Below are 26,090 nucleotides of genomic sequence, written 5' to 3'. Positions count from 1 at the left end.
GAGGACATGATTAAATACGACATTTTAAAAAATATATTATATTGTTTGTGATTATCATGTACATTATATATGTACACACAGAAATAGGCATAGCTAGATAGACAAATTGATAGATATAGATACATAAAGATATATAGATAATAAGAAAATAAGAGGATGGATGCTGACTGAGTAAATAAACAGGTGAGATTCCAAATAAATGTTTTAGGAACAAAACAGAAGCTTTTACTTTATATTCTTGATAATTAGAATCCTCACAAAACGTGACTGCAATGAGGGAGAGCTCATACGAGGCCTGACAATTAAGTTCGTGAATTTAATTAAACAATTAAGTAAACTCATCCTAGAAAAAGTGCTACATACCTCCTTGCTGAATATCATACAGTCATCTTTGGAGTACTCCCCTTGGGAAGCTATGCACTGATGCCAGCACCTAGTCCACCCTTCAAAGCAATTTTGGAACCCTTTTTCTGCATTGGCCATCAGAGCTGTCGTCGTATTACCCTTGATGCCCTGAATGTCATCAAAATGTGTTCCTTTCAATATTTCCTTTATCTTTGAGTAAAGAAAGAAGTCATTGGGGGCCAGATCAGGTGAGTAGGGAGGGTGTTCCAACACAGTTATTTATTTACTGGCTAAAAACTCCCTCACAGACAGTGCCGTGTGAGTTGGTGCATTGTCATGATGCAAGAGCCATGAATTGTTGGCAAAAAGCTCAAGTCGTTTAAGTTTTTCATGCAGCCTTTTCAACACTTCCAAATAGTCAACTTGGTTAACTATTTGTCCAGTTGGTACAAGTTCATAATGAATAATCCCTCTGATATCAAAAAAGGTTAGCAACATCGTTGCAACAAGTTCACAAATTTGCCAGACCTCATATTTCCTTCCTCTCCAAAACTTCTTCTAGGATCCTCTCCCAAACTTCAAGCTAAACAAACTCCCATCAACTTTCCCCAAACATTGCATCTATTTTACCATTATTTTAATACCTTTAATTGTTCATATTAACTTTATTGTGGCTTACAATCAATAAAATGCATTCATATTGAGTATACAGTTATATGAATTGGTATTAATGTATACACCCATGTAACCATTTCCATGAATAAGACAAAGAATGTTCCCATCACCCTCTTCCAAGTCAATAGCCCTCATGGCTCAAGGCAACCAATGAACTGCTTTGTTTCAATTTTTTCACTCAACATTCATTCATATTGTTGTGATTATTAATTTATTAGTTTTTATTGTTAAGTAGTGTGCCATTGTAGAAATACATCATAATTTGTACATTTACCTGTTGATTTGGCTTATTTAGATATAATTAAAGCCGGTATAAATATTCATGTACAGATTTTTTTTTTTTAAGATTTTTATTGGGGAATTGAGGGATGGGAACAGCGCTGGGGAATTGGGGGAAGGGGAACAGACAAGTTGCTGTCGTTTTGTTCTTCAGTCTAGTTGTGGAGGACGTTGCTTCACTGGCCCAAGTTGGCACCATCATTGCGCTCTTCCCTGGTGAGGCAGATCAGTCGCCGGCTTCTGGAAGGCCGCTCACTGCGGCTGCTGGCCCCTCACGCTGGCTGCCACAGGGGCTGCAGCCTACACCGTCGCCGGCAACTCACAGCAGGCCGGTTCCAGGTTGAGCTGTTGTTCAGCGTCTTAGCTGTGGAGGGCAGTGTCACTGGCCCTCATATGTGGGATCCGAACCGGGGCTCTCTGGCATCCCAAGCCAGTTCTTAACCATTGTGCCACTCGGCCGGCCCTCATGTACAGATTTTTGTGCAGTTATATTCTTTCATTTTTCTTGGTAAATACTTAGAAATCGAATACCAAGTCACATGGTAATTGTGGGTGTGTAAAGTAGAACAAAAGTTCCAGATTGTTTTCTAAAGTAGTTTGATCATTCTGCATTTTCACCAAGATTTAATGAGTGCCAATTGCTCTACATTTTTGTCTATACTTGGTATTGTCAGTCTTTATCATTGTATCCATTCTTGTTAGTCTGTGTTGATATCTCATGAGGTTTTAATTTGCAGTTCCTTGATGATTAATGATGTTGAACATCTTTTCACATGCTTACGAATCATTAACTTGATTTCTCCTAGGCTTCCTACTAGAAGTTTTATGTTTAGCTTTGATTTTTAAGTCTAGGCTCTAGTTTTTTGGGGGTTTTCTGTTGTTGTTGGTTTTTTTTTGGAATAAGAGCCAAGCATCACTTTATTATATATGGATATCCAGTCTTCTAGCATCATTTGTTGAAGAGATCATTCTTTAACTTTTCAAACTCTTTAGCATCTTTGTGGAAAATCAACTAGCCAATAGCATGTGGGTCTTCTTATCTATTCTGTTCCACTGTTCTATAGGTCTGTATTTATATCAATAACACAATATGCACTTCTGTAACAGGGATCAACAAACTACGTCCCAAGACATGGTCACCTGTTTTGTAAAAAATATTTTGCTGGAACACAGCCACACCCATTTGATTATATACTGTCTACACTGCTTTCATGCTACAAAAGCTGAGTGTAGTAGCTGCAATAGACCATATGCCCCACAAGTCTAAAATATTTGTTATCTGTTCCTTTAAGGAAAAAACAATGTAAGTCCATCTTATTTTTTTTTAAACTGACTATTCTAGGATATTTGCATCTCCTTATGAATTTCCAAACCAATTTTTACAAAATGTTTTCTGGAATTTTGATTGGAATTAAACTTACTCTACAGATCTATGTGGGGGAAATGAACATCTGAACAATGTCGATTTCTTTTTTTCCTGTGACTCTTCTTTTCTACTTGATTGAAATTTCACTGTATTTAGCAACTATTATTTGTGAATTTGGTTGTGAATTTGACTGGCTACTATTCTCATTCATGATGAGATTAGAGTCTCTTTTTATTTTTTAAATAACTATAGTTTGCTTATTTTATACATTAGGGAAGACATTTCATATTAGGAAAGAAAAAAACGGTTTCAATAAAAAAATTTTAATTATATAGTTCTGGCTGAGTACAGAATTATAGATTGAAAATGACTTTGCCTCATTTTAAGTAACTGTGGTATTGCCTTTCAACTTCCAGTATGGCTGCTGATATATTTAATTCCATTCTCTATCTTATTCATGTATAAGAAAATAGAGCTTTTTCTGATATCAATCAAGAAACTCATCTTAGATAATTTTTCTTGGATTGTTTTGTGATTTATTTAACTCAGTTTTCTCTGTTTATTCATATTGGAACTCTTCTTGTATCACCCATATTTATATTTTAATTTTTCATCTGTCAAATTTCCCTGGCATTTGTCTTTGTACTTTACTTTTTGTGTAATTTCTGCAATTTTGTCTTATGAACTTTCTATTCATTTCTTACATTTTTGTTACTATGCTTTTAATTTCAAAGAACTGTTATCTGCTGAATATTATTTTTAAAATAGCAATCTGAAGATTCCTCCATGTTGTTGCAAATGGCAGTATTTATGCTAAGCAAAATAAGTCAAACAGAAAAAGTTGAGAACCATATGACTTCACTCATATATGGGATATAAAACTAAAACAACAAATGAACAAGACAAACAAACAAAGAAAAAAATCTCACAGACACAGACAACAGTTTAGTGGTTACCATAGGGTAAGGGGGAGGGGGTGGTAGAAGAGGGAAAAGGTTGTCAAGTATATGTTGATGGAAGGAGAACTGACTCTGGGTGGTGAACACACAATGCAATATATAGATGGTGTATTATAGAAATGTACACTTGAAACCTGTATAATTTTACTAACCAATATAATCAAATAGATAGATAGATAGATAGATAGATAGATAGATAGATAGATAGATAGATAGCAAACTGTTCTTATTTTGTACATATTTTCTCTTATCTCTCCAAGGACATTGTCATTTTTGTTTTCTTCACTTTCTATATTTTTTGGTGTTTCAACCTTTAAAACTTTGATTTTTTTCATATATATCTATCTCCCATGTTAAATTGTTTCATCATATGTCTGCTGCCCCTACATATTAGGAATTGAGCACTTAACATCTTATTCCAACATCTGTGACCTCATATGGCATTTAGGGGTTGTTTTCTTCACAGAGGGTAATTTGTCTGGATTGTTGGTTGGAAAAACCCTGCTGTCAATATGGTTAATTTTTATTCTTTTGGCTGATCTGATTCCCTCCTGAAGAGGCATCTTCAACACATTTCTTAGAATGCATAATCCTGGTTCCCAATATCTAGTGTGCCAAATTTAACTTAGTCAAATCAGTTTCGGTATTGTATTCCTCTATTGTGGCATACAATAGAATATCTGTGCCTGATGGTCCCTTTCACAGACTTCTCAAAGAAAATAGACTTCAGTTATCTGTTATAATGATCTACAACAGAGACAATCGATTAGGAGAGGAAATCAGAATTTCTAAATACTTCTGCAACTTATTTTCAACAAATTCTCTTCATAGGTTCACCTTTAAAATCACTTCCTATGATATGTGGACATGCAATTCCAGAAATGTTTGGGTACTACTGCAGTATATATCAAGTTTCCTATAGCCTAACACAATTACCAGTTTAGGATTCAGCTAAATCAGCTGGTTAGCTATCTGCTATTCAACTTCCTTTGTTATTACTCCTCTCCAGTTGTCTGTGTTTGTATGTTTCTGTCATTTTAAAAATCCCTTTTCACTTTAGTGAGGTTCAAGGAAAGGGCAGGGGTAAATGCATGTGTCCCATGTGCTTTTAACAGGTAAGCCTTTTCTTGTATTTTTTTTATTTTTTTAAATATTTTTCAACTTTGGCTATAATGAAGATGCTCATCTTATTTATAAGCTTATTTGTTTACTTTCATAAATGTGCCTATGTACTTTTATATTATTTTTCGGTTCCTTCCAATATGAAAGAACAAAATTCACAAACACATATCAATACCCACTTATCTTCATTCCTGTAGTGACAACCCTGGTTTCTTCTTAGGTTCTGACATTTGTGTCTCTATTTTATTTCATTATTGAATTTTGTTTTGTATCCAAAGTTTCTGTATTTACTTCCAATTACCTAGATCTTCTATATTAGAAAATATGGTGAACAAATAGTAATAGTAGTAGCAGCGATATTTACTGATCACTTATATTTCTCTACATATTATGCTAAATAATTTCTATTTGTAAACTTATTTTATCTGTGAAATAATTGTAATAGTTACATATTGTTTTCATTATTGGCTTTTTGCACATGAGAAAATTTAAACACAGAAAGGTTATGTTACTCGTCCAAGTTTTTATAGATTCAGGCTGACAGACTTGGATTTCAAGCCAGGCGGCTAAGACTGTGTGCTATTTCTTTCTCTTCCAGTACCTCTGTTATTGCTGATTCATTGGAGGGGGATGGCTGCAAGTGCAGTGTTATTTGTCTTTCCAAAGCAAGTGCATCCCTTCAGGTTATCCCTCTGCCACAAAATAGTATTCATGGAATCCTTTAAATTTTTTCAATTTACTTCATGAGATAGTACTCAGTTGCAAAAATTGTCTTAAGTTGTGTCCAATGTTGTATTGTAACATGTAGATGGTTTCCAGAGCTGGCATAAATTTTGGGATCACATTTTAGTTCCATTATACATATAGGAATACTACTTGCAATTAGGGAAATGTGAGAATTTTCATTTTTTAAAGTTTCATTTCATTAAATTTACTGGTGTGACACTGGTTAGTAAAGTTACATAGGTTTCAAGTGTACAATTCTCTAATATATCATCTATATATTGCATTGTGTATTCACCACCCAGAGTGACAGAGGAAGGTAAAGGGTGGCAAATAATGTGGTAATGGAAGAAGAACTGACTCTGGGTGGATAATTTTCATTTTTGAAGTATGTGTGTTCATATCTATTACATGTTCATTTCTATAACTTTTAAAATAAATATCTTACAAGAGGTTTTAATATAATCAATATCCGTTTAACATTATTTTCCAAATGTAACACATATCAATATGAACAAGTTTTTCAAAAGTAACAAAAATGAAAATCTCAGAAAATGTGTTACTTACTTCTGACTTCACAAGAATCTTGTAGGACTGATTCACCAATGGGGTTATAGTATAATTTTCTTGTAAAGGGAGAAAATGAATTTCATTATTCTTTATTTGATAAAGCATATGCTCATATGTAGATGAAAATTCCAATGGTTCAATTCCATAACTGACATTCTCCAGCTGCAATAATCCCCTGAGTATTTAAAGACATAAAAATAAAGTCAATTAATATAGATAGTATTTTATTAATTATATAAAATTAGAAATATAAATATATATGACTATGTATATGAGAAACGTAAATTCACATTAAATAAAAATATTTATAGAAATTTGATAGTGGTTTTTATGGTCTATTTAAGCTAAGAATCATACTTAAATTAACCTTCAACAAAATTTTATACCATCTGTCTATTGTGGCATTTAGGAGTCACTGTGGTTCTAGTATGGCTAATAACTGTGAATATTCTTTATACTAGTGGGCTTTTTCTGAATAAATTTTATGACTGCAAGCCTAGGATAGAGACAATAAGAATAAGAAAAACGGTAAGAGGAGTAGGAAAAGAAAGTATATGAGAAGAAACACAATCAAAGCCTATACTTTCTTTGCTTTCATTCTACCATTCAAGGAATTTCTTAAAAATTAAAGGGTGCACAAGATTTTCAAGCACGCAAATCTCTGGAATATGCCATTACCTGAGTCCAGAACAGATGTTAAGTGTCACAACTGATTTTGGAAATTCTGCGGCATATCCTTGATAAAAGCAATGGCCCTAATCAGGAGTACATAAAGATACATTCATGAGTGGTTTGAATATAACATTTTGGGTTTTATCTTTATTGCCTAGATATCACGAAACATTCAGAGTTAGCCATTACCATATTATTCACCAGACATCCCATGTTCTTGTTATCGCCCTACAATCTCTTCCTCTTCACCCTCTTCTGCCCATGAATAATCATGACTCCTATTCTTTCCCAATAATTGTTGCTACACAGTTATTTCTAAATTCTAATATTTTGACAAACAGCTTTCTTATCTTTTCTTTCTCAGCCACATTTCTTGAATGTATGGTCTGTAACTGCTAACTCTACATAATTAACAGCATTAATTTGACTTCAATTGTGAACATCTTGCTTGTATTTTCTAAGTTACCTATAAGTATCTTAAATGGCATTTCTTTATATATTTTTTTCTCTTTAATATTTCACCATGTTGATCATCCCTAGTTTAAACCCTCATTTCCATGGGCTTTCACAGTATTAGTCGTCTCAAGTTCCCCTCCAATACTCTTTCGGTGAATATTCCCGTCTCTTCCCTTAAAAGTGTAGTGATGTCTACAATCAATCAGTCCTGTTCCCTTGTTAATACTGTGCTATTTAAACTTTACTGTTATCACATTCTCCCCGATGAATTTGTGTATACATTTTTAGGTAACCGATATATATCTCCATTAATAACCATTTGCTTTTCTGAAAACCAGGAATAACCATATCTCCCACCCATTGACAGTGGCTGAGCACACCCTGCCTTCATACCAAGCAACTGCTGCAGCTACCTCCACCTGTGCTGGTGCCAGCAGACATTGCAACTACAAGCCTATCACAAAGTAGAATGCAAGCTGGGTGCCAAACTCTATGCAGCAGCAGAGTGCAGTTCAGACTCTGCAGCTCCTGGCCTTGCACCCAGTCCTAAAAAATAGCTCCTCATGAGATATTTCCCAACAACTCCAACTCCAAGCAGTGAAAAGTGGTCCAGTTAGGATCTTTCTACACCAAGGGACACTTGCAGAGATGGAGTGAGAAGCACATTGACAGTGGCTGGAGGACAGCCAGAGGATATGCTCTTTATTCCATAGATAAAGATCCTTTGTCACCCAACCACATCTACTAATACAAGTTTGTCCATCAAAGTACCGTTTACCACTATAGGCTGCACCGATAGAGATCCAGCAGATCAGAGGAATGGAGAGCAACAAAATAATATCAGAAGACCCAAGAAAGCTACACTGTCATTGGAACAACAGACCACACTAAACCTAAACTTACACAGGGTGATTATTTTAAATAATAGAAGATTTAAATGGTAAGCATACAATTGAAAATCACTATACCAAGAACCAAGAAAATCATAGCAAAAATGAGAAAAGATAACCAACTGATGTCAATACTGACATGAGTCACATGGTGAAATTATCAGACAAAAGTTTTAAGACAGCTGTAATAAAATTACTTAAATGAACAAAGAAATGAAATTTCTGATCAGGAAAATGGTGTGTTTCCTGGCTCTTCCATCCCCCAGGAAACACACCAATTCAGCTAAAATTTACAGACAAATTTCCTTTGTGAGAAATCAGAAACTAATTGAAAGATTCCTGCACACCCTGGAAAAGTGCAACATCGGACTCAACAATGGCAGTAGGGACGTTTTGGCTACCTTGTCACCAGAGATCCTGCCTCAGAGCACTGTCATATGGTCAGAAAGAAATCCTCTAGTGCCCAGCTTGACCCAGGGGAGAAAAAAGGTTTGTTCACATGCCCAGTGCCTGAGTGTTTCTAAGGGGGCTACCCAAAGGATGTGTGTCGCCAGTCCTGGAGCTCTGATGAGTTCAGCACAGTCTACCCACCCAGGCCAAAATGGAGGTGCTGGCTAATACACACCATTAATTCACCCCCACCCCCGATTCTGCACAGAGCAAGTGGATGAAAATCCCAGCTCTCTGCTACCCCCTGGGGGAAGAAAATAATTGATCCATACATGTAGTACCCCCACTTCACCCAAATTGCTTAAATGCCTAGCATCTGTCTCCCCAAACCTGAGCACTGATGGGTCCGGCACCATCTCGTTGTCTATAAAAGGATAGAAGCAGCAGCTTGGGATGGTCGATGCCACTGATCCTCCCTCACACCCAGCACAAAGAAAGTAGGAACAAAACAGATGCCTGCTTCACCCTGAAGAGGGAAAGAGTTAGTAGAAGCCTCCAAAATCACCTTCCAGGATGATTTTTAGGGGTCCTCTACTGTACCAGGCCAGTCAGCGAAGACTGGGATAGTCTTCTAGTAAGCAGACACCAAAACACAGAATTAAGTAAAATGAAGAATCGGGAAAAAGCTATCACAAACAAAGGAACAAGATAAATCTGCAAAACTGACCCTAGTGAAATGAAGTTAAGTGATTTGCCTAACAGAGAATTAAAAATGACCCTCATAAACATGCTCATGGAGGCCAAGGGAACAATGTAAAAATTTCTGATCAGCGAGAGACTTTATGAAAAGGATGAAAAGACAAATTACAGCATGGGAGACAATATTTGCATACCACCATCTGGCAAGGGACCTGTATTCAGAATATATAAATTGCTCAAAAATCAACGGTAAGAAACCAATCAATCAAATTAGAAAATGGGGAAAGACATTTAATAGACATTTCACAAAAAGTGATAAATAAGCACATAAAAATATGTTCAACATTAAGTCATTAAGGAAATGCAAATCAAAATTACACGAGATAGCACTACAATCTATAAGAATGGCTAAATTTAAAAATATATATATTAAATAGTGATTAAACAGTGGCAAGAATTCAGACACTCTATCTCTTGTACATTGCCAGTGGAAATGTAAAATGATACAGCCACCCTGGTAAACAGTTTGGTAGTTTTTAAAAAAAAACTATAAACATACACTTATAATATGACCAGGCAATCATATACCTGAGCATGTATTCCAGAGAAATAAAAGTTTCCATTTTATTCAAATTTATTGGCATAAAGATTTCATAATACTCCAAAATATTTATTTTCTCTATGACTAATAACATCTACTTTCAGCCCTAGTATTGATGGAATTAGTTTTTATTTTGGATAAATATTACTAGGAGTTATTAATTTTTAAGGAACTAAATTCTGGCCTTTAATTTTTTATATTCTTCCTTTTTCTATTTCATTGATTTCTGCCCTTATCTGTGTTGTTGCCTTCCTCTACTATGTTGTAACCCTTTATAGAGTATTGACTTTTGCATTGGAAGGCAATTAATTTAATGGTAGCCCTCCTTGATCCTCTCATTGTTGGGCTTAGGCTGTGGGGTGAGGAGTGGGGGTGATAAAAATATCTCTTACTCCAGAGCTTCATCCTTCCTCCTAAAGACGAGACTTTCTGGTCTCAGCTGAATGCCTGGTCACACTACTCTGCTTGGGCTGAAAACCCAACATCTCCCAACACTGTTTGACCTATAGTATCACCACCATTTTACTTTCTACCCTTCAGTAGAGTCTTAGTCAGCACCGATGCAGCCTAATCCTCAGTCAAGGACTTTAGAACAGCTCTCCTCCCACTCCCCCCCCACCCCCTCCAAAACAATAAAAAAAATTCATCTGATAGGCTCTCTTCATCTCCAGTCCTGTGTCCTGAAGATCCCAGCTGCTTCAGCAGCCCTGAACTCCAACCTGCTTAGTTCCACCTCCTCTGCTATGATTAAGACATTATCCCCAGTCAGAGAGCCACACTGAATGTGAGCTTCACCTTCTATGCTTCCTTTCTCTCAGAGAGAAAATTCCTGATCTGCCTATTGTCGAATGTCTAAAAACAGGTGCCTTACGTGTTTTGTCCTGCTTTCTACTTGTAGACGGTGAGAAAAAGAGATTATGTACCAGTTACCATATTTTTAAATTTATTATCACTCAACTGCAATTTACAAGCAGCAATAGAATCTGACCAGTCACTTGTCAATCATTTGCTTCTTTCCAATCATATATTCTGGCAAAGTAAGTATTGTACAGACTAAAGCTAACGTTTTCACATACTTTGAAAAATTTCTTGACTCCCATCTGCATTCTGGGATACAGTTCAAATTCCTCTATTTCACATGTGAACCTATTCAGATTTTTGTGCCCAATATGCTTCTGCATCCTCACTTTCCCTCTGGTTGTTATACAAAGTAATTTCCACCATTACCTCCACCACACAGATCCTATGATAACTCAATTTTAATTGCTCACTGTGTTTAGTGGCTTCTTAGCTCCTTCACCCATTATTTTTTTGTTTCCTCTCAAACTCCTACTAATACTTCCAGATAGTTTAAATGACCTTCTTGGATAAGTGATTCCTGAGTTCCAGATTTAAAAAGTAGTTGTTCTATTCAGTATGATTTTATTGTAATTGTCACATTATATTTGGATTTGTGATCTCTTTGCCCAGTAATTCTTTTTCTCCTCACCAATGGCACCTTAACCACATTTAAAAAAATCTACATAGCATAAAGCAAAACTTACCTTTATAAATGAAGAATCTGGATACAATGTTCCTGATTTGTTGTAAGAATACACCCGGAAATGAGGGTCTAAAAATGACCTAATTCAACCAAAATAATGACACTTCATTGTAATAATATTATTAATAAAAGTAACTTCTAAAAACATGAAATTAAACAAAATTCACTTTCAATTATATAAGTTCATATATCCAAATATTAAATGGACTCATCTCTCCATTATCTAGCTTGCTTTTTGATAGCATATTGTGCATACAAGAAAAAATTATAACCAGTATAAACAGATGTCAGTATGGGTGCTACAATGACACAGATTTATCTATAGTAAACATCAAGGCTTCCAGATTCCCACAACACAGTTTTCTTTTAGATTTAAGCAACAATAACTCTTACGGCAAAAATGTTAGTTAATATTTGCTAACAAGTAGCCATGCGTTGATAAATACAAACTATATATATATATATGTATATATATGTATGTATATATATACATATACATATACATATACATATACATATACATATATATATGCTTTTATCATGAGTTTTCATGAAGCTATGTTGTGGTAAAAACAAACCCCAAGTTCTCAATGCCTTCAAACAACAATAAATATTCTTCGCAAGTTCATTGCAGGTTCATCTCTACACTATCTTCATTCTGGACCCCAGGGAAAAGCACAGTTCTTGGGAGGAACTGTGCCTTTCTTGTAGCAGAAGGAGAAAAATTTGTAGATGCACACAATAGTTCTTAAAGACTTTGTTTAGAAGTGGGACACTGTGTCCAAGTTTTATTAGCTAAGCTAAAAGATTTCTATAGACAAACCTGATATAAATAAGTATGGTACGGAAGTTTAATCTTACTGGGAAGATAGTGATTATCACGGAACAATCTAACACCGTTATTCATTATAGGGAGACTGGGACTTAAGGATTCCAAACACCAAGAGGCATTTCAAAGCCAGAATTGAAGAGGGCCTAGAGAATTCACATGGTACTTTCCTTCACTATAATTCCCCAATTAAAATAAACAAACTAGAGCGCTTCCCAGAGAAAAACAGACATTTATCAGTTTATAGTCTACATATACTCAAGGAAAAACCCTTAATGGCCTGGGTTGATTTAGATGCAGGTATCTGGAACATGAATTCCAGCTCAAGGGCAGAGCCACATTTTAATAACTGTAGCATGTAAATGAGGGTGGTGAAAATGGGAATCAGAAGTAGTCCCTAGGAAAAAGAAATTATGGGTAAAAAATGTTAACAGATGTCTTACAAACATAATTAAAAGGATAAAAGTTTAGTTTGCAAGTTTATTCACCCTGGGCCTTCAAAAGTATACTTTTTGCTTGTATATGAAACAATAAAACAGTCTGGCTTGATCAGTGAAGTAATAAAAATGCAAATGACCATTCACAGAAAATAAATTCCAACATAAGGAAAATGAACAATAAACAGTGGTAAGGCAAAACTTAAATGTTACTTCCTAATGAAGTAAAATGAAGAAAATGATCATAATTTCAAGAAAACTTAACAGGCTTTCAAAGAATATCATTTCAAGAAAAAAAGAACACTCTGAATCAAAATACATGACAGTTAAAATTAAATATTTCAATAAATGTGTCAAAGAGACTTTGGTTGCTGAGAACAGATTAGATACCTAGCCAATAAAGAGAATAACTACTGGTAAGATCCACAGCAAAAATAAGATTAGGGTAAAGGGGTTCAAACATATGGTGATGGAGGGAGAACTGACCAGGTGGTGAACACACATGTGATATATAGATGATGTATTATAGAACTGTCCACTTGAAACCTATATAATTTTACTAACCACTGTCACCCCAATAAATTTTTAAAAAATTGGAAATAGTTATAGAAAAAACTATGACACAGAGGGCAGAACAAAAAGACCCAGGATGAAACCACAGATTTCCCATAGAATAAAAAATGTGTAGGGATTTAAACTAAAAGGAAAAAGTAAGGGACTTATGATATATCAGGGAGGATTAATATAGCACCACACATGCACACACACAAACACACAAAAAATACTGGAAAATTCACCTAAGATGGACTACATAGAATTACAAAAATTTATAGCCAAGAAATATGACTCACAAATTCTACACATTGCCAAGATGTTACTCAGTTATGAAAACAAAAGGGACATTTGCAGATATGCACAGATTCAGAAAGCATGCCAACTGCATATTCTATCTGAAGAAAATAATATGAAAGCATTCTAACTAAACAATACCTGAGTCAGCATAAAATTGCAATAAAAGAAAAAATATAAAAAGGAAGTGGTGATAAAATTTGAAAAATGCAATACAGTGGTTAGGTAACTGGAAGCCTTGGATTTACATCTTAAATGTAAATATAATTTTTAAAATACTATAAGAATATTATTATATAAATTCAGTTGTGAGAGACACAAGAGAGAAAGCTGAGGACCTATAAAAGAAAATATGAATATAATGATTACATGAAAATTTCATTTTTATAGCAATAAATCCCACAAAGGGAGAAAGCAATCAATAGGCCGAGTGGCATATTCATAACATAAAATAAAGAAAGGGTTAATATTGTAAAAAAAATCCAGAAACCTATTTTTTTTATGATACACAAGCTTCATTCCCATCTATAATTTTACCTGTTACCATAATTCAATTTAGATTTATTGCATAAGTTGTGGCAACAATCATTAATAACCAAATAAACTCCATGACTCTTCTTGGGTAACACTTTTAACAGTGGACTCCAGGCTATCACACAGTAACTGTCAATTCAACTACAGCAAAATTTCTGAAGATGATGGCTACTGCACCCAAGCAGGCTGTAAGTAAATTTCAAATGGAAACTGGCATCAATCTGAAGGAATTATAACTTCACACTTTTGGGGTAATCTCCCAAGATGGCTTCAGAGTAGACCAACTTTACACAGCACATTTTTTTTAAAAAGGACACATTTATTCATTGTCATGATCAGACTATTGCATGTAGCAATCAACAGCATAGGTGTAAAAAAATTTTTTTTACATTAGAACACTTTGTTAAAATGTTTACACTTTTCACAGAACAGAAACTAAAATAACCTGTTATACAAGTAGTCCTCAAATACACAGTCCTCAAGTTTTTTGCCCATACACATGAGTATTGTCTAAAACAGGGGTTGGCAAACTGCAGCTCATGAGCCACATGCAGCTCTTCGGGTACGTTCCATCTCAAAAGTTTGCCGACCCCTGGAAGAGCCAATTCTGTCCCTCACAACAATTTAAAAATTATTCGAGAGCCATAAATATATTTTTACATAATCACCACTATGTGAATAACATCTTTTAAAATTTTATAAATGAAACTATGATAGTTTTATTTTCATTTTCAATTTCACTTCAGAGCCACATGTATGTACCCAAAGAGCCACATGTGGCTCGTGAGCTGCAGTTTGCTGACCCCTGGGGACTCTTCCATCTCAAAAGCTTACCAACCCCTGGTCTAAAATATGTCTTCTTTGTATCAGATAAGCCCTGCCACCACAGTGCTTGGCTGAGTTCACAAATCTGCTGTAACCTATAGCTTTCCTATCACATCTCTAGTTCTCATCTCCTGCCAAGTTTTGTTTTCCTGGCAATAATTAAAATTTACTGCCACTGCCATAGGTACTGCTACTGCTGCTGGAACCACCACAGCCACCTTGGTTTTATTTGGCAAAGTATTGGCTTCCACCACCACAGTGGCTAGAGCTTCTGCCTCCAGTTTCCTCCTTCCATGAGTCCAAAATTTGAAGATTGATTGTTGTAATTGCCAAAATCATTTGTGCTTCCGCCATCTCCAAAATTGCTTCCATCATTACCAAATCCATTATAGCCATCCCCACTGCCACCATATCCTCTACCACCATGACTGACACCAAAGCCACCTCAACCACTGAACTTTCCTCCATGACCAAAGCTGTCATTACCACCAAAACCACCTCCTTGACCTCCACCAAAGTTTCCAGAACAACTTCGGCTTCTTTGACTGGATTAAACACTAGCCATCTCTTGCTTAAATAGGGCTTTCCTTACTTCACAGTTGTAGCCATTCATAGTATGAATGACAGTCTTGTCTACAGAGTCATGGTCATCAAAGGTTACAAAAGCAAAGCCTCTCTTCTTGCCACCACCTCGGTCAGTCATGATTTCAATCACTTCATTTTTCCATACTGTTTAAATTAATTTGTTAGGTGATGTTCTTCAGTGTGTTCTGTAATTCCACAAACAAAAATCTTTTTCACAGCTAAGTGGGCACCAGATCTTTGAGAACCTTCTCTTGAGACAGCCCTCTTTGGTTCCATGACTCTTCCATCCACTTTGTGTGGCCTTGCATTCCTGGCTGCATCCATCTCCTCCACAGTGGCATACATGACAAACCCAAAAGCTCTGGAACACTTGGTGCTTGGATCTCTCATCACCACACAGTCTGTGAGTGTTACTCAAATTGGCTTCAAGGACTCATCAGTTGTTTCAAAGTTCAAACCTCCAGTGAAGAGCTTCCGCAGCTGTTCAAGCTCTTTGGGAGATTCTGATTTAGACATGACACAGGAGGAAAGACTTTAATGATGCTTACTCTGTGGTGTCCACAGACAGAAAGGCCAGAAATGTATTTCTTGATATCAAGGCAAAAAAAAAAAACCCTAACTATATAAGAATATAGATACAAGGCTGTTTATTGTAGGACTATATAGTGACAATTCCTGGAAATAACCTCATTACCTATCAATGTCACAAACAATAGAATGTTATTTATTAAATAATGAGTTACAATATATACATAGAGCAAGAAAATAAACACCATTATTTAATAAGACCTGCCAGTTGCAAAACCTAATTCCCATTTTCGTAAAAACAAAATTTTTGATAGGTTTCTATATGCTTTATTTAAGGGAAAGATGAAAATTAGGGAAAGATACACACAAGTTTTATTGATATTGGTTTCCTCAGAAAGTGAAAACAGAAAAAAGAAAATTTAAGAGATTAAAAATACATACTTAAGCAAACAGGAAAAAAAATTTGTGAAATATCAAGTAAAATGCTTAAAATCATACAAATATGTAAAATAGCATGGAGACAAAATTAAACATAAACAAATAAAATTATTCCCTTAATTGTTACAATTGTGTTATATTTTAAGAAGTTACACAGAGTAATTTTAATCTATCCAACATACCTTAAAATATACATCATTAAATTAGAATTTGGCACAAATATTAGTCAAGAGGAAGACTGAAAATCTAGTCTGACATGAACCAGGAAGAAGATACAGCATGTTAAATAAATGTAATATTCATGCTCTTGTTTAGTCGCAATTTAGGGTAGTGATTGCAAACATTAAAGAAACTAAAAGCAGTCTCTTTTAATAGACTTCCGGTCAAGATGGCAAAGTGGTCAATGCTGTGCTCACCTCTTCCCAGGACCACATTAAAATGACAACTAATCTACAGAACAACCATCATTGAAAACCATCTGAAGTCTAGCTAAACAAAGTCCTATAACTTAGAATACAGAAGAAGCCATGTTGAGAATGGCCATGAAACAGTCTGATCCCACATCCATAGGTGGCAGGTAAAAATCAGGAGGGATATCTCTACTGTACAGGTCCCCCCTGAGGAGCATATAGCCCCCGCTCCACACCAAGCTCTCCAGCTCAGGGTGCCAGTGCTGGGAAGAGAAGTCCCTATCACTTCTGGCTGTGAAAACAAGCGGGGGTTATGGCTGATTGGACTGTGGTGGAGGGGATCATGTCTGAATGAAATGGAGTTCCAGGCATTCCTCTTAATGGGCCTGTGCACTGATGGACTCACTTGCTCTGAGCTCCAGCACTGGAGCAGCAACTTGAACTGAATTCACTGGCTTCAGGGAGAGGGTTGGAGGAACAGGTTTCTCCCAGACATGTTGGGAGCCGGCTGCGCCTCAGTGTTTGACATGGCCAAGCACACTGCAATTGTGACAAATTCTGAAGCTCTGACTGAGAAACAGATACTGCTTTATATCTTAAAATTTTTTTAATTCCCCTTGGGATGCCCCCCAGTAGGATGAAGATCTGACACCCCTTCTTATATTGGTTGTTTAGTTTATCTTAACTGAATAAGTGAGTTTTAGACATATTGCGATAATTCTGTTTTGCTGTTAGTTTCTTAGTAATAGACAAGTTATGCACCTTATAATTCTTAAGATCCTGTTTAGCCAGTAGTGTTTGAAATAATTGCTAAGTAGTAAACATCCTTTAGGGCCAGGGCAGGAACTATGCTCCAGCCACAAAGCCATTATAGGTAGAAATTGAAACATTGTTAGGATAAGTTAGTCATTAGCATAGAACAGGTCAGGCTGTACCCTGTAACAAAAACATCAGGAGGAAGAAAAGCTCTGAGAAAAACAACTGCCAAAAGGGCAAAAGTTTAACTCTGGAAAAGGTCAACTGCCCAATATAAAAGGGACATGCTGTAAGAATAAAGTGAGACACTTCTCTTCTTGAAAAAGCACTCCTGTGTTTCCGTGCGTTTTTTTCTTTTTCCTCCCAGACTCCGCCTCCACCTGAGGGAACCCCTGGACCTGCTGGAGCTGGTCTCTGCACAGACAGAAGTGCTGGAAGAAGCCACTGTTACTTTATTGAGTCCTCCCCACTCCCAGCATGTAGGAGATGGGTGCCAGGTCTCAGTCACTATCAACCTGGTTGTCCTGCCCTGTTGATTCTCTGAGACTACTCCACCCAACTTGTGGGCGCATCCAAAGCTGCTCCAGTGGCTTTTCCATACAAACGGACTGTCTGGGACACTTACTGTTTTTCAAGATGGAGAGTGTATGTTTTCCCATCAATTTCGAGGGCATACATGACCTACAGCAAAATATTCAGAGAGAAAGTAATTAGAAATTTCAAATTCTTGAAGTCAAAAGTCCTAATTTTAAAAAATGCTCTTTCATATAAACAGATTATATTGTGCATGTCTCAAAATTATACATACATATATAGGTATATTTTTATCTTCAACCTCAAAATGTGAGACAGAAAATCAAGGAATCTAAATCTATTTTAAAATTAGGAGCACTAGTCATTAGCATTTATTAAGTATCATAATCAAATTTTAATTTAAAAATTATTACATTTAGAAATGTTGCATGACCTTTGAAGAAACTTGAATTTTATTATATTTTTTTCTACTTCACAGTTTCTAGCACAAATAAATTAAAAATAAAATAATACAATGCAATTCCCCTTTTAAGGTTAAAGGAAGTATCCCATAACTGTCAAAAGCACTACCTATAAATAGTCTTCATCTCGCTGTTCTCTTTAGGAATTGCATCACAACTTTCAGGGACAGCCCACATTTAATGAGACACTCCCTCATTCCAACTCCAGATATTATGATGTACCAATAATTACAGAAAAGGAATCTGATAAAAATTCAATACCTAATTCCTGTGTTCTACATATGCCAATTAATGTCAAGGTGACTGTTAATATTTTAAGCCTTCCAGATCATGTTGATTATCAATTTGATTTTTTTTATCATTTACTGAGAGAAGAGTTTTTGAGTTGCTAACATAATTGTGGATTTGTCTATGTTTTTCACTTCTATAGGTATTTGATTCATGTTTTTGATGCACTCTTATTAGGTGCAAATATTTTTATAATTACTATGCCTTCTTGATAAAGTGAGCTATTTATCATTATGCGATGCCACTATTTATCCTGGTAATATCCTTGTTCTGCAGTCTACTTTTCTGACATCAATTTATCAACTTGTGATTTCTTTTTATTTAGATTTTAATGAAATATAGGTTTCCATTTTTTTATTTTAATCTATTTGTGTCTTATATTTAAAAAGTATTTTTTGTAGACAGCATTCAATTTTTTTCACCCAATGTGACAACCTCTGACTTCAATTGCAAAGTTTACACAAATTACTTTTAATGAAATTCACATATTACACTATAAGTTGATTCTCTTCCTGTTTGTTTTTGGCATATCTTATCTGTTCTTCTCCCCATTTTTTTCTTTACCTGTAGTTTTCTATTGGAGTTGGATATATCAATATAAACTTATGGTTTTAATATAAACCCACATGCATATTTATACACATCCACACACCTATGCACACACACCCTACAGCTGCATTTGTGTGTGTACACACACATATTTTCTGGCTTGGGCTATTGAATTATATGTAAATAGTGAAACTCGGTAGCAATTAGCATACCGAGCACACAGAGATTGGATTCTAAACACCATTTTTCACTCCCCACTAATGGTAAACAGGTTCTTTCATTGAAAACTAATAAAATCCAATTAAGATAAATTGAATAGTGAAAAAAAAATGGTAAGAACTAAAAAATGTAATAGGAACAAAGGGCTCATAGAAACAAGAAAAATTGATAGGTTTAAATGAAACTATAGCAAAATTTGAATTTAAACATCTTCTTACAAAGGTATCTCCAAGTCTAGAGATATTCATTCAATGGTGAACTGGACTAAACATTTGAATAAGAGAACAATATAAATCTTACAGAAATTCATGAAATATAGAAAGTTAGAACACTTCCCAACTAATTTTATGAGGCAGTATAATCCAAATTTTGCAATAAGACAACTATATTGCAAGGAAGTAAAACAATTCTCATGATCATAATTTCAAAGCCCTAAACAAAATACTCCCAAATTAAATCAAACACACATAAAATATATCATGACAAAATGGCTTTTTATCCCAGGAATGAAAAGATGATTCTCTACACTGACAGGAAATGTACATACACATACAAACACAGATATGTATACTTATATATAACTGCATATAGATAGATCTATCTGAAAATTTTAAAAGCTTCCAAAAAACTAGTAAAGGTCATTTATTAAATCTACAGCCAATGTCCTACTTATTTTTGATATATTAATAGTTTCTTCATACAGTAAAAACAAAACAAACACAAAAGCATCATTAAACTAGATGAACTAAATATTGTCTGCTACTCAACATCATATGGAATTCCACTACAAAAAAAAGCATAAAGATTGGGGAAAAAGAACTAAACTGTCCTTATCTGCAAATGAGATGAATATAATACATAGAAAAGCCAAAGGGAATGGCAGAAAATTGTTAATGGCAGCGATTTATTATTTGTAAAACTGACATGATTAAATATACAAAAATCAATTTTATTTTTCTAAAATGAGAGAGTAACAATTTGAAAAATAAACTGTATAATACCATTTACCAAAGCATCAGAAAGCAGAAAGTGATATGCAGGCCTCTATATAAAAACTACAAAGCATGGCAGAGAAAATTAAGTAAGACCTAAATAAATAACAAAGATGTGCCAATTTCATGAATTGGACATATTAAGATTTTATTTCAATCAAAAGTGACTTGTAGTTTGAAAACCATCCAGTAGCTTAGTTGTAAAATTTGGCAAGATAATTTTCAAGTTTATATACAAATGCAAATGACCTATAATATACTATATAATTCTGAAAAAAAAGCAAAAAGTAGAAAGACTTTAAGATACTAAATTCCAAGACTTACTATAAAGCTATAGTAACTAAAATGGTGTGCCACTTAAGTAAAAATAATTATATCACCTAGAAAGAACTGAGTCTAGAATAAATCCACAAAAAATAACTTTTTGACAGAGGTGCCTATTTAGATTAATGGGAAAAGGGATATTTTCAATAAATGGAGGTAAGTCAATAGATACTCATATGGGAAAAGACAACCTTTGATTCCTATGTCATATCATAAAAAATTTAGAAATGATGACTGATAGCAATATCTAAACTAAAATTATGAAGTTTCTGGAAGAAAATATAGGACAACATCAACCTTGTGTTGGCCAATAATTATCAAATAGAAGATAAAAAGAATAGCTATAAAATAGTTGATTAATTGGACACCATCAAAATTAAAAACTGCTGTTCACCTAAAGACATGATTAAGAATGTTAAAAAGCAACCCCTAGACTAAAGAATGATATTTGCAATTCATATCCAATTGGCCTATCAACATTATCATCATCACTCATCATCACCATTCATTGTGGGATTGCAATTGAACCAAGAGTATAGAGAAAAAATAATAAATTTGACAAAATTGCAAACAACAAAAGACTGAGATTGCTAAGTGTTAGTGAAGATATGGCACAAATGAAACTCATATATTGCTAGTGGAAATGCAAAATCTATAATCATTTAAGTAAACTATTTACCAGATTTCTATAAAATTCAAATGTGCACTTACTCTATAAATCAGCATTTCACCCCTAGAAATATGCACAGGAAAGCATATATCAACATAATACTTTCTTTAGAGCAGATTTATTCATAATCATTACCAATTGAAAACAACGTCCACTAACAGGTTAATGTTTTAATTTTTAGCACACTATGAAGCTATAAAATTTATGAATTAAAGCATATATGAATCTACATAGACAAATCTCAACAATAGAATACTGAATCAAAGAAATCAGGGACACACACACAAATAAAGTATTACTGGCTGATCCCTCTCACGTGAATTTCAAGACAACAAAATAGTGAAGTTAGTGGTAATGTCTGAAAAAGGCACAAGGGAACTGTCTGATCTGGGTCAGAGTACACAGGAGTTTAGATGTACAAAAAATTTTTCAGATTTGTGTATTTTGATATAATTATATACATTTTTTAAAGACTCGGTATAGCCTGTTTTAGGAGGGGGCAGTCATATGACTTAAACAATATTTCAGCTTCTTAATAGAAAAAGGGTATCCAGTGTTGTTTTATGTCATCTTAGGTCAGCATTATTTTTATGGATAAAAATATATTGTTTAATTAACATTTATAAGCATAAATTTTTGATATTTTTATTTGCTCCTTTGTAGATTTCTAATATTCATATTTTTCCTTCTCCTTTCCATTTTCCTAAATCTATCTCACCAAAATATCTGTATTATGTATTTTTGCATAAATCAACTTTTGACATTATGAATCTAGGCTATTTTAGCTTAATATTCTTTTTCATTAATTCTTAATTTTAGTATTATCTTTAAAAATTTTAAGGTTATAATTATTTTTTACCTTCTAATTTTCAAAGTGTTTTTGCTTATTTAGGTTTTTGCTGTTATAAATTATGCCCCTATAGCATCTTAAGACCATGACTCCAATTTTGGTTTGTAATTTTTTCACTCTTGTCCATTATTTATTTAATATCCATTATAATTTATGCTTTCTCCTTCAACCCATGAATTATATACAAGTGTATTTTTATATTACCAAATACATTTTTCAGTCTTTTTGTTAAGTTTTATCTTTTTTTTTTTTTTTTTTTTTTAGCTGAGCCATCCTGCCACCAGTTGGCAGCTCAGCGGCTGCTCAGCTCAGGCAGGGACTCGAACCATTGTTGCTCAGAGCTCAAACTCTTGAGCGAGCTCTTAACCAACTGAGCCACTCGGCCAGCCTGTTAAGTTTTAAATTGTTGCCATATGAGCTCTGTACTATTGGTGTTTGATTTTTAGTTTTTTTAACACTGTTGTCAATTTTGCTGAATGATCTGTATATTCTTGAGAAGAATGCACACTATTTACTATGGAGACAGAGCTGATTTACAGCTGGATTAGAAAAGCTCTTGTCTTTATTTCTGGTAATGCCTACAAGCCTGAACGTTTCTGACTCTTAGTTAAGGTAAGGGCAGTGAGATTTATAATGTACTGTTTAGGGTTCAAAAGTCCCCTGGCCAAGGTTAGCTTCCCTGGTGTTTCCCTACCTCCTTTGATAAGGCTGGCTTGGCTAGTCACTACAAGCTTTGTAAGGAGTTCTCCCAAGGCCAAATTCCTCCCATAGGTCTTATTTTTTCAAGCCAGAGACTCAGCATGTTCCAGGAGCAGAGACTGGGCTCATGGGTTGCTCACTGTGGATGTTTTTGGATCCTCATATTTACCTAAACTCTCTTTCTCTTGCTGCACCATATGCTTTGCCATTAAAGGAAAGCCTCATGTGTGATACCCTGTGAGGTCTAGTGAGTCCTAACAACTAGCAGAAAGGGGAAAACAATACATTCACTCCATGGGGTCACTTCTATAAATTATATCCATCAAATAAAAAGGTTTTCTTTGTTGTTCAAATTGTCTTTATATTTTTATGATTTGTCAACTGACATTTGACAAAAACATTTTAAAATCTCACTATGAAATGGATTTGAAAATTTCTCCCTCTAGTGCTATCAGTTTTTATTGGGTTGTCGGAAAAGTCATGACACATTTTTGCAACAAAAAACAGAGAAAAAAATATGTCACGACTTTTCTAACAACCCAATATTTTATACATGCTAAGGGCATTTTATTGAATTCATACAAATTTAGAATTGTTATATGTTCCTAGTAAAGTGAATATTTTAAGTAATAATGCTTATCCCTCATAATGAGCATGTGTGTTTATTAAGTTCCTGTTTGTGTACTAACAGCTTTTATTTTATTTCTGCTGTTATCATGGATACACATGTTTTCTTTTTGTTAGCATTTTCCCAGTATATGTTATACTCTCCTAAACATTTTAACCTCTCTGGTCATTTGTTTTTGGTGTAAGAGCTTTTATAAACAAATAATCACTGGAGTTTTTTGGGTGCCATTAAAGAGAGACAGTCGGACCATTCAATCTATAAAATCTGCCTCGGAGTGTAATTGTTTTCCAGTTGGCAATTCAATGCTCCTCTCAGACCCTGCTACTGAGATTCCAATCCTTGGATTCCTATCAGATCATTGTGTGTCTTTATAGTTTCATAATGTTCATATATCACATGGAAAATGAAAAAAAAATCAAAACATTTGCTCTCCTTCAAAAATAATGGCTCTCTAACACAGTAATTAGAACACAAAATTTCAAAAATTTCGAAATGAATTGATTTGGGTCATGTAGTCCAGCAAAAATAAAACACTCATTTAAAAAAAAATGATTTCTTAATTACATGCTTTTCTGAAACATCGCCATCGTCGATGTTGGTTCTAATCTTCCGTGGCACTGTAGTTTGCATAAGTGATGTTTCAGAGTCTGCAGTAAGAAAAACATAGAGCATCCTTATTCTTCACATACTTGTCCATTCCAATTACATCACTCTTTGAACTTTCAAGGTGCGCGCGCGCGCGCACACACACACACACACACACACACACACACACACACACACACACACACACACACACCACAAAATCATATGCTGTAGGATTCTAGGAAGAGGTTCCTGTAGACGTGGTAATATTACTCTACCACTTACCAGACACTTCTGACTTGCTGACCTCAGCTCTGCCTAAAGAAGTGCTGGTCTCAGGACCCCATCCAGGCTCTCTCCTTCCCCATCTCCCCAGAAGAAGGGCGGCCTCTCCTGCCAGTGCAGGGTCAGGTAAGTGAGGGAAAGTTGTCCCAGACCTGTTATGAGCCGTCCAACCACCAGGCCCAGCAGGACCCTGAAACTAGGTAGGCTCTGACAGGACTCTGGGCTCTCTCCAGCCCTGCCCAGGGTTCTGGAGCAAGGAGGGCTTTGCTTGCCAGGCCCAGCGGCACTTTGCCAAGCTGCCCTCGGGAGGTGGAAGTCCTCCACTTACCATGACCTGCGGAGGTCAGCCAGCCCAGGCCTGAGAGGATCAGCAAGAGAGAAAACATTGCGTGACCGGTGGGCCTCCCCACAGTGATGGCAGTTGGCGGAGGAAAGGCAGCAAGCAGCTCGCGAGCGCTGGGAACCGGCGCTTGGCCAGGTGCCGGGCAGCGGGAGCAAAAGGGCTCCGGTGGAGCTGGAGCGTGCTGTTGCTGGGCCCCGCCTACCCCCGCCTGCTGCCCTCAGAAGCCTGTCTCCTGCCCAAACGTTTTACGTATTTTCCCCAATTTGACACCTTAAAGACCTTCAGGTGTCACGTAGGGATTAGAAAGCGTACTTTCTCCTCTGGAAGCAGGCCATCTGCCGGTGAAGTTCTTGGCTATATGAAGGGTCCACGTCATAGCTTTTGGATATAATGGCTGAATTACTGTAGTGAAGGAAAAAGAAGATTGAAATTTACAACATGTTTAGTAACAGACAATTGCCTATTTTAATCATATCTATTGTCGGATTTTTACTTAAGTCTCAGGTCAAAACAAATACACATACATTCACACACATAAAGAGATAGTGTTTTAAAAATGTAAATCAGTTCTTCAATTGCTGATAAGTTTGTTTCTTAGAAAATTCTCTGGTTTAAAGAAATTGAATAAAATAACTAAATATGAAATTTGTGTATGTGTTTGTTTTAATCCCCCAGTATGGAGTATCATTTAAGTATCAGGCAGAAAAATAATCCCAAGTACAAAATGATCCTGTAAAAACAACTTTATTTTCCCATTATTTATTTATTCCTTGTGTATAATTTGGCTTCTTAGGAAAATCTGTGGCTAAGGAGACCAAATAAAAGTTAAATATCAACTTTTTTTCCCCATCAGTGTGGGCTTAACACGTGGAAAGACAATAGAATTAACTTGGAAAGAGCTTTCATTTGATAGCTTACTATGCAGTTTGGTGACTTGCGTAATTTTAATTTTGCAAACACAGTTTTGCAAGACATTTCTTAAGTTGCCCTTCAATGGAATACTTCTACTTGCATTCCTTATGCGCAATATTTATGCACAAATTTAAATGATTGTGTTTTCCCAACTTGTAAAAGGAATCAAAATAGAAAAATGGATAAGTTTAGACTTTTTAAAAAAACTATTTTTTTATATTTTTCCTAAAACATATTAGTGTTTACCCAAAAATATTTGTACAAGTACCA

At 35.2% G+C, this 26,090-nt stretch overlaps 1 protein-coding gene and 1 pseudogene across 1 annotated transcript in view; both read right to left on the bottom strand.

Annotated features, from left to right (window-relative positions):
- LOC109377915 (disintegrin and metalloproteinase domain-containing protein 18-like) overlaps window positions 1–25,011 on the bottom strand; it is a gene marked incomplete at its 3' end in the record, with an annotated part of 62,894 nt that extends 37,883 nt beyond the window's left edge. The window contains exons 1-6 of the mRNA XM_019634391.1: window positions 24,894–25,011; window positions 24,260–24,342; window positions 18,107–18,162; window positions 11,292–11,370; window positions 6,718–6,794; window positions 6,037–6,214 (exon numbers count right to left, since the gene is read on the bottom strand). Of these exons, the coding sequence (XP_019489936.1) occupies window positions 6,037–6,214; window positions 6,718–6,794; window positions 11,292–11,370; window positions 18,107–18,162; window positions 24,260–24,342; window positions 24,894–24,951 (531 nt within the window). The remainder of the gene's footprint in view (window positions 1–6,036; window positions 6,215–6,717; window positions 6,795–11,291; window positions 11,371–18,106; window positions 18,163–24,259; window positions 24,343–24,893) is intronic.
- Window positions 14,924–15,865, bottom strand: LOC109377916 (heterogeneous nuclear ribonucleoprotein A1-like; annotated as a pseudogene).
- Window positions 25,012–26,090: the final 1,079 nt, after the last annotated feature.

The sequence above is a fragment of the Hipposideros armiger genome, unplaced genomic scaffold (assembly GCF_001890085.2).
Source record: "Hipposideros armiger isolate ML-2016 unplaced genomic scaffold, ASM189008v1 scaffold_1622, whole genome shotgun sequence".
Taxonomy (NCBI): Eukaryota; Metazoa; Chordata; class Mammalia; order Chiroptera; family Hipposideridae; genus Hipposideros; species Hipposideros armiger.
Note: the sequence above shows the minus strand (reverse complement) of the source record. Positions and strands in the feature narration are given on the sequence as shown.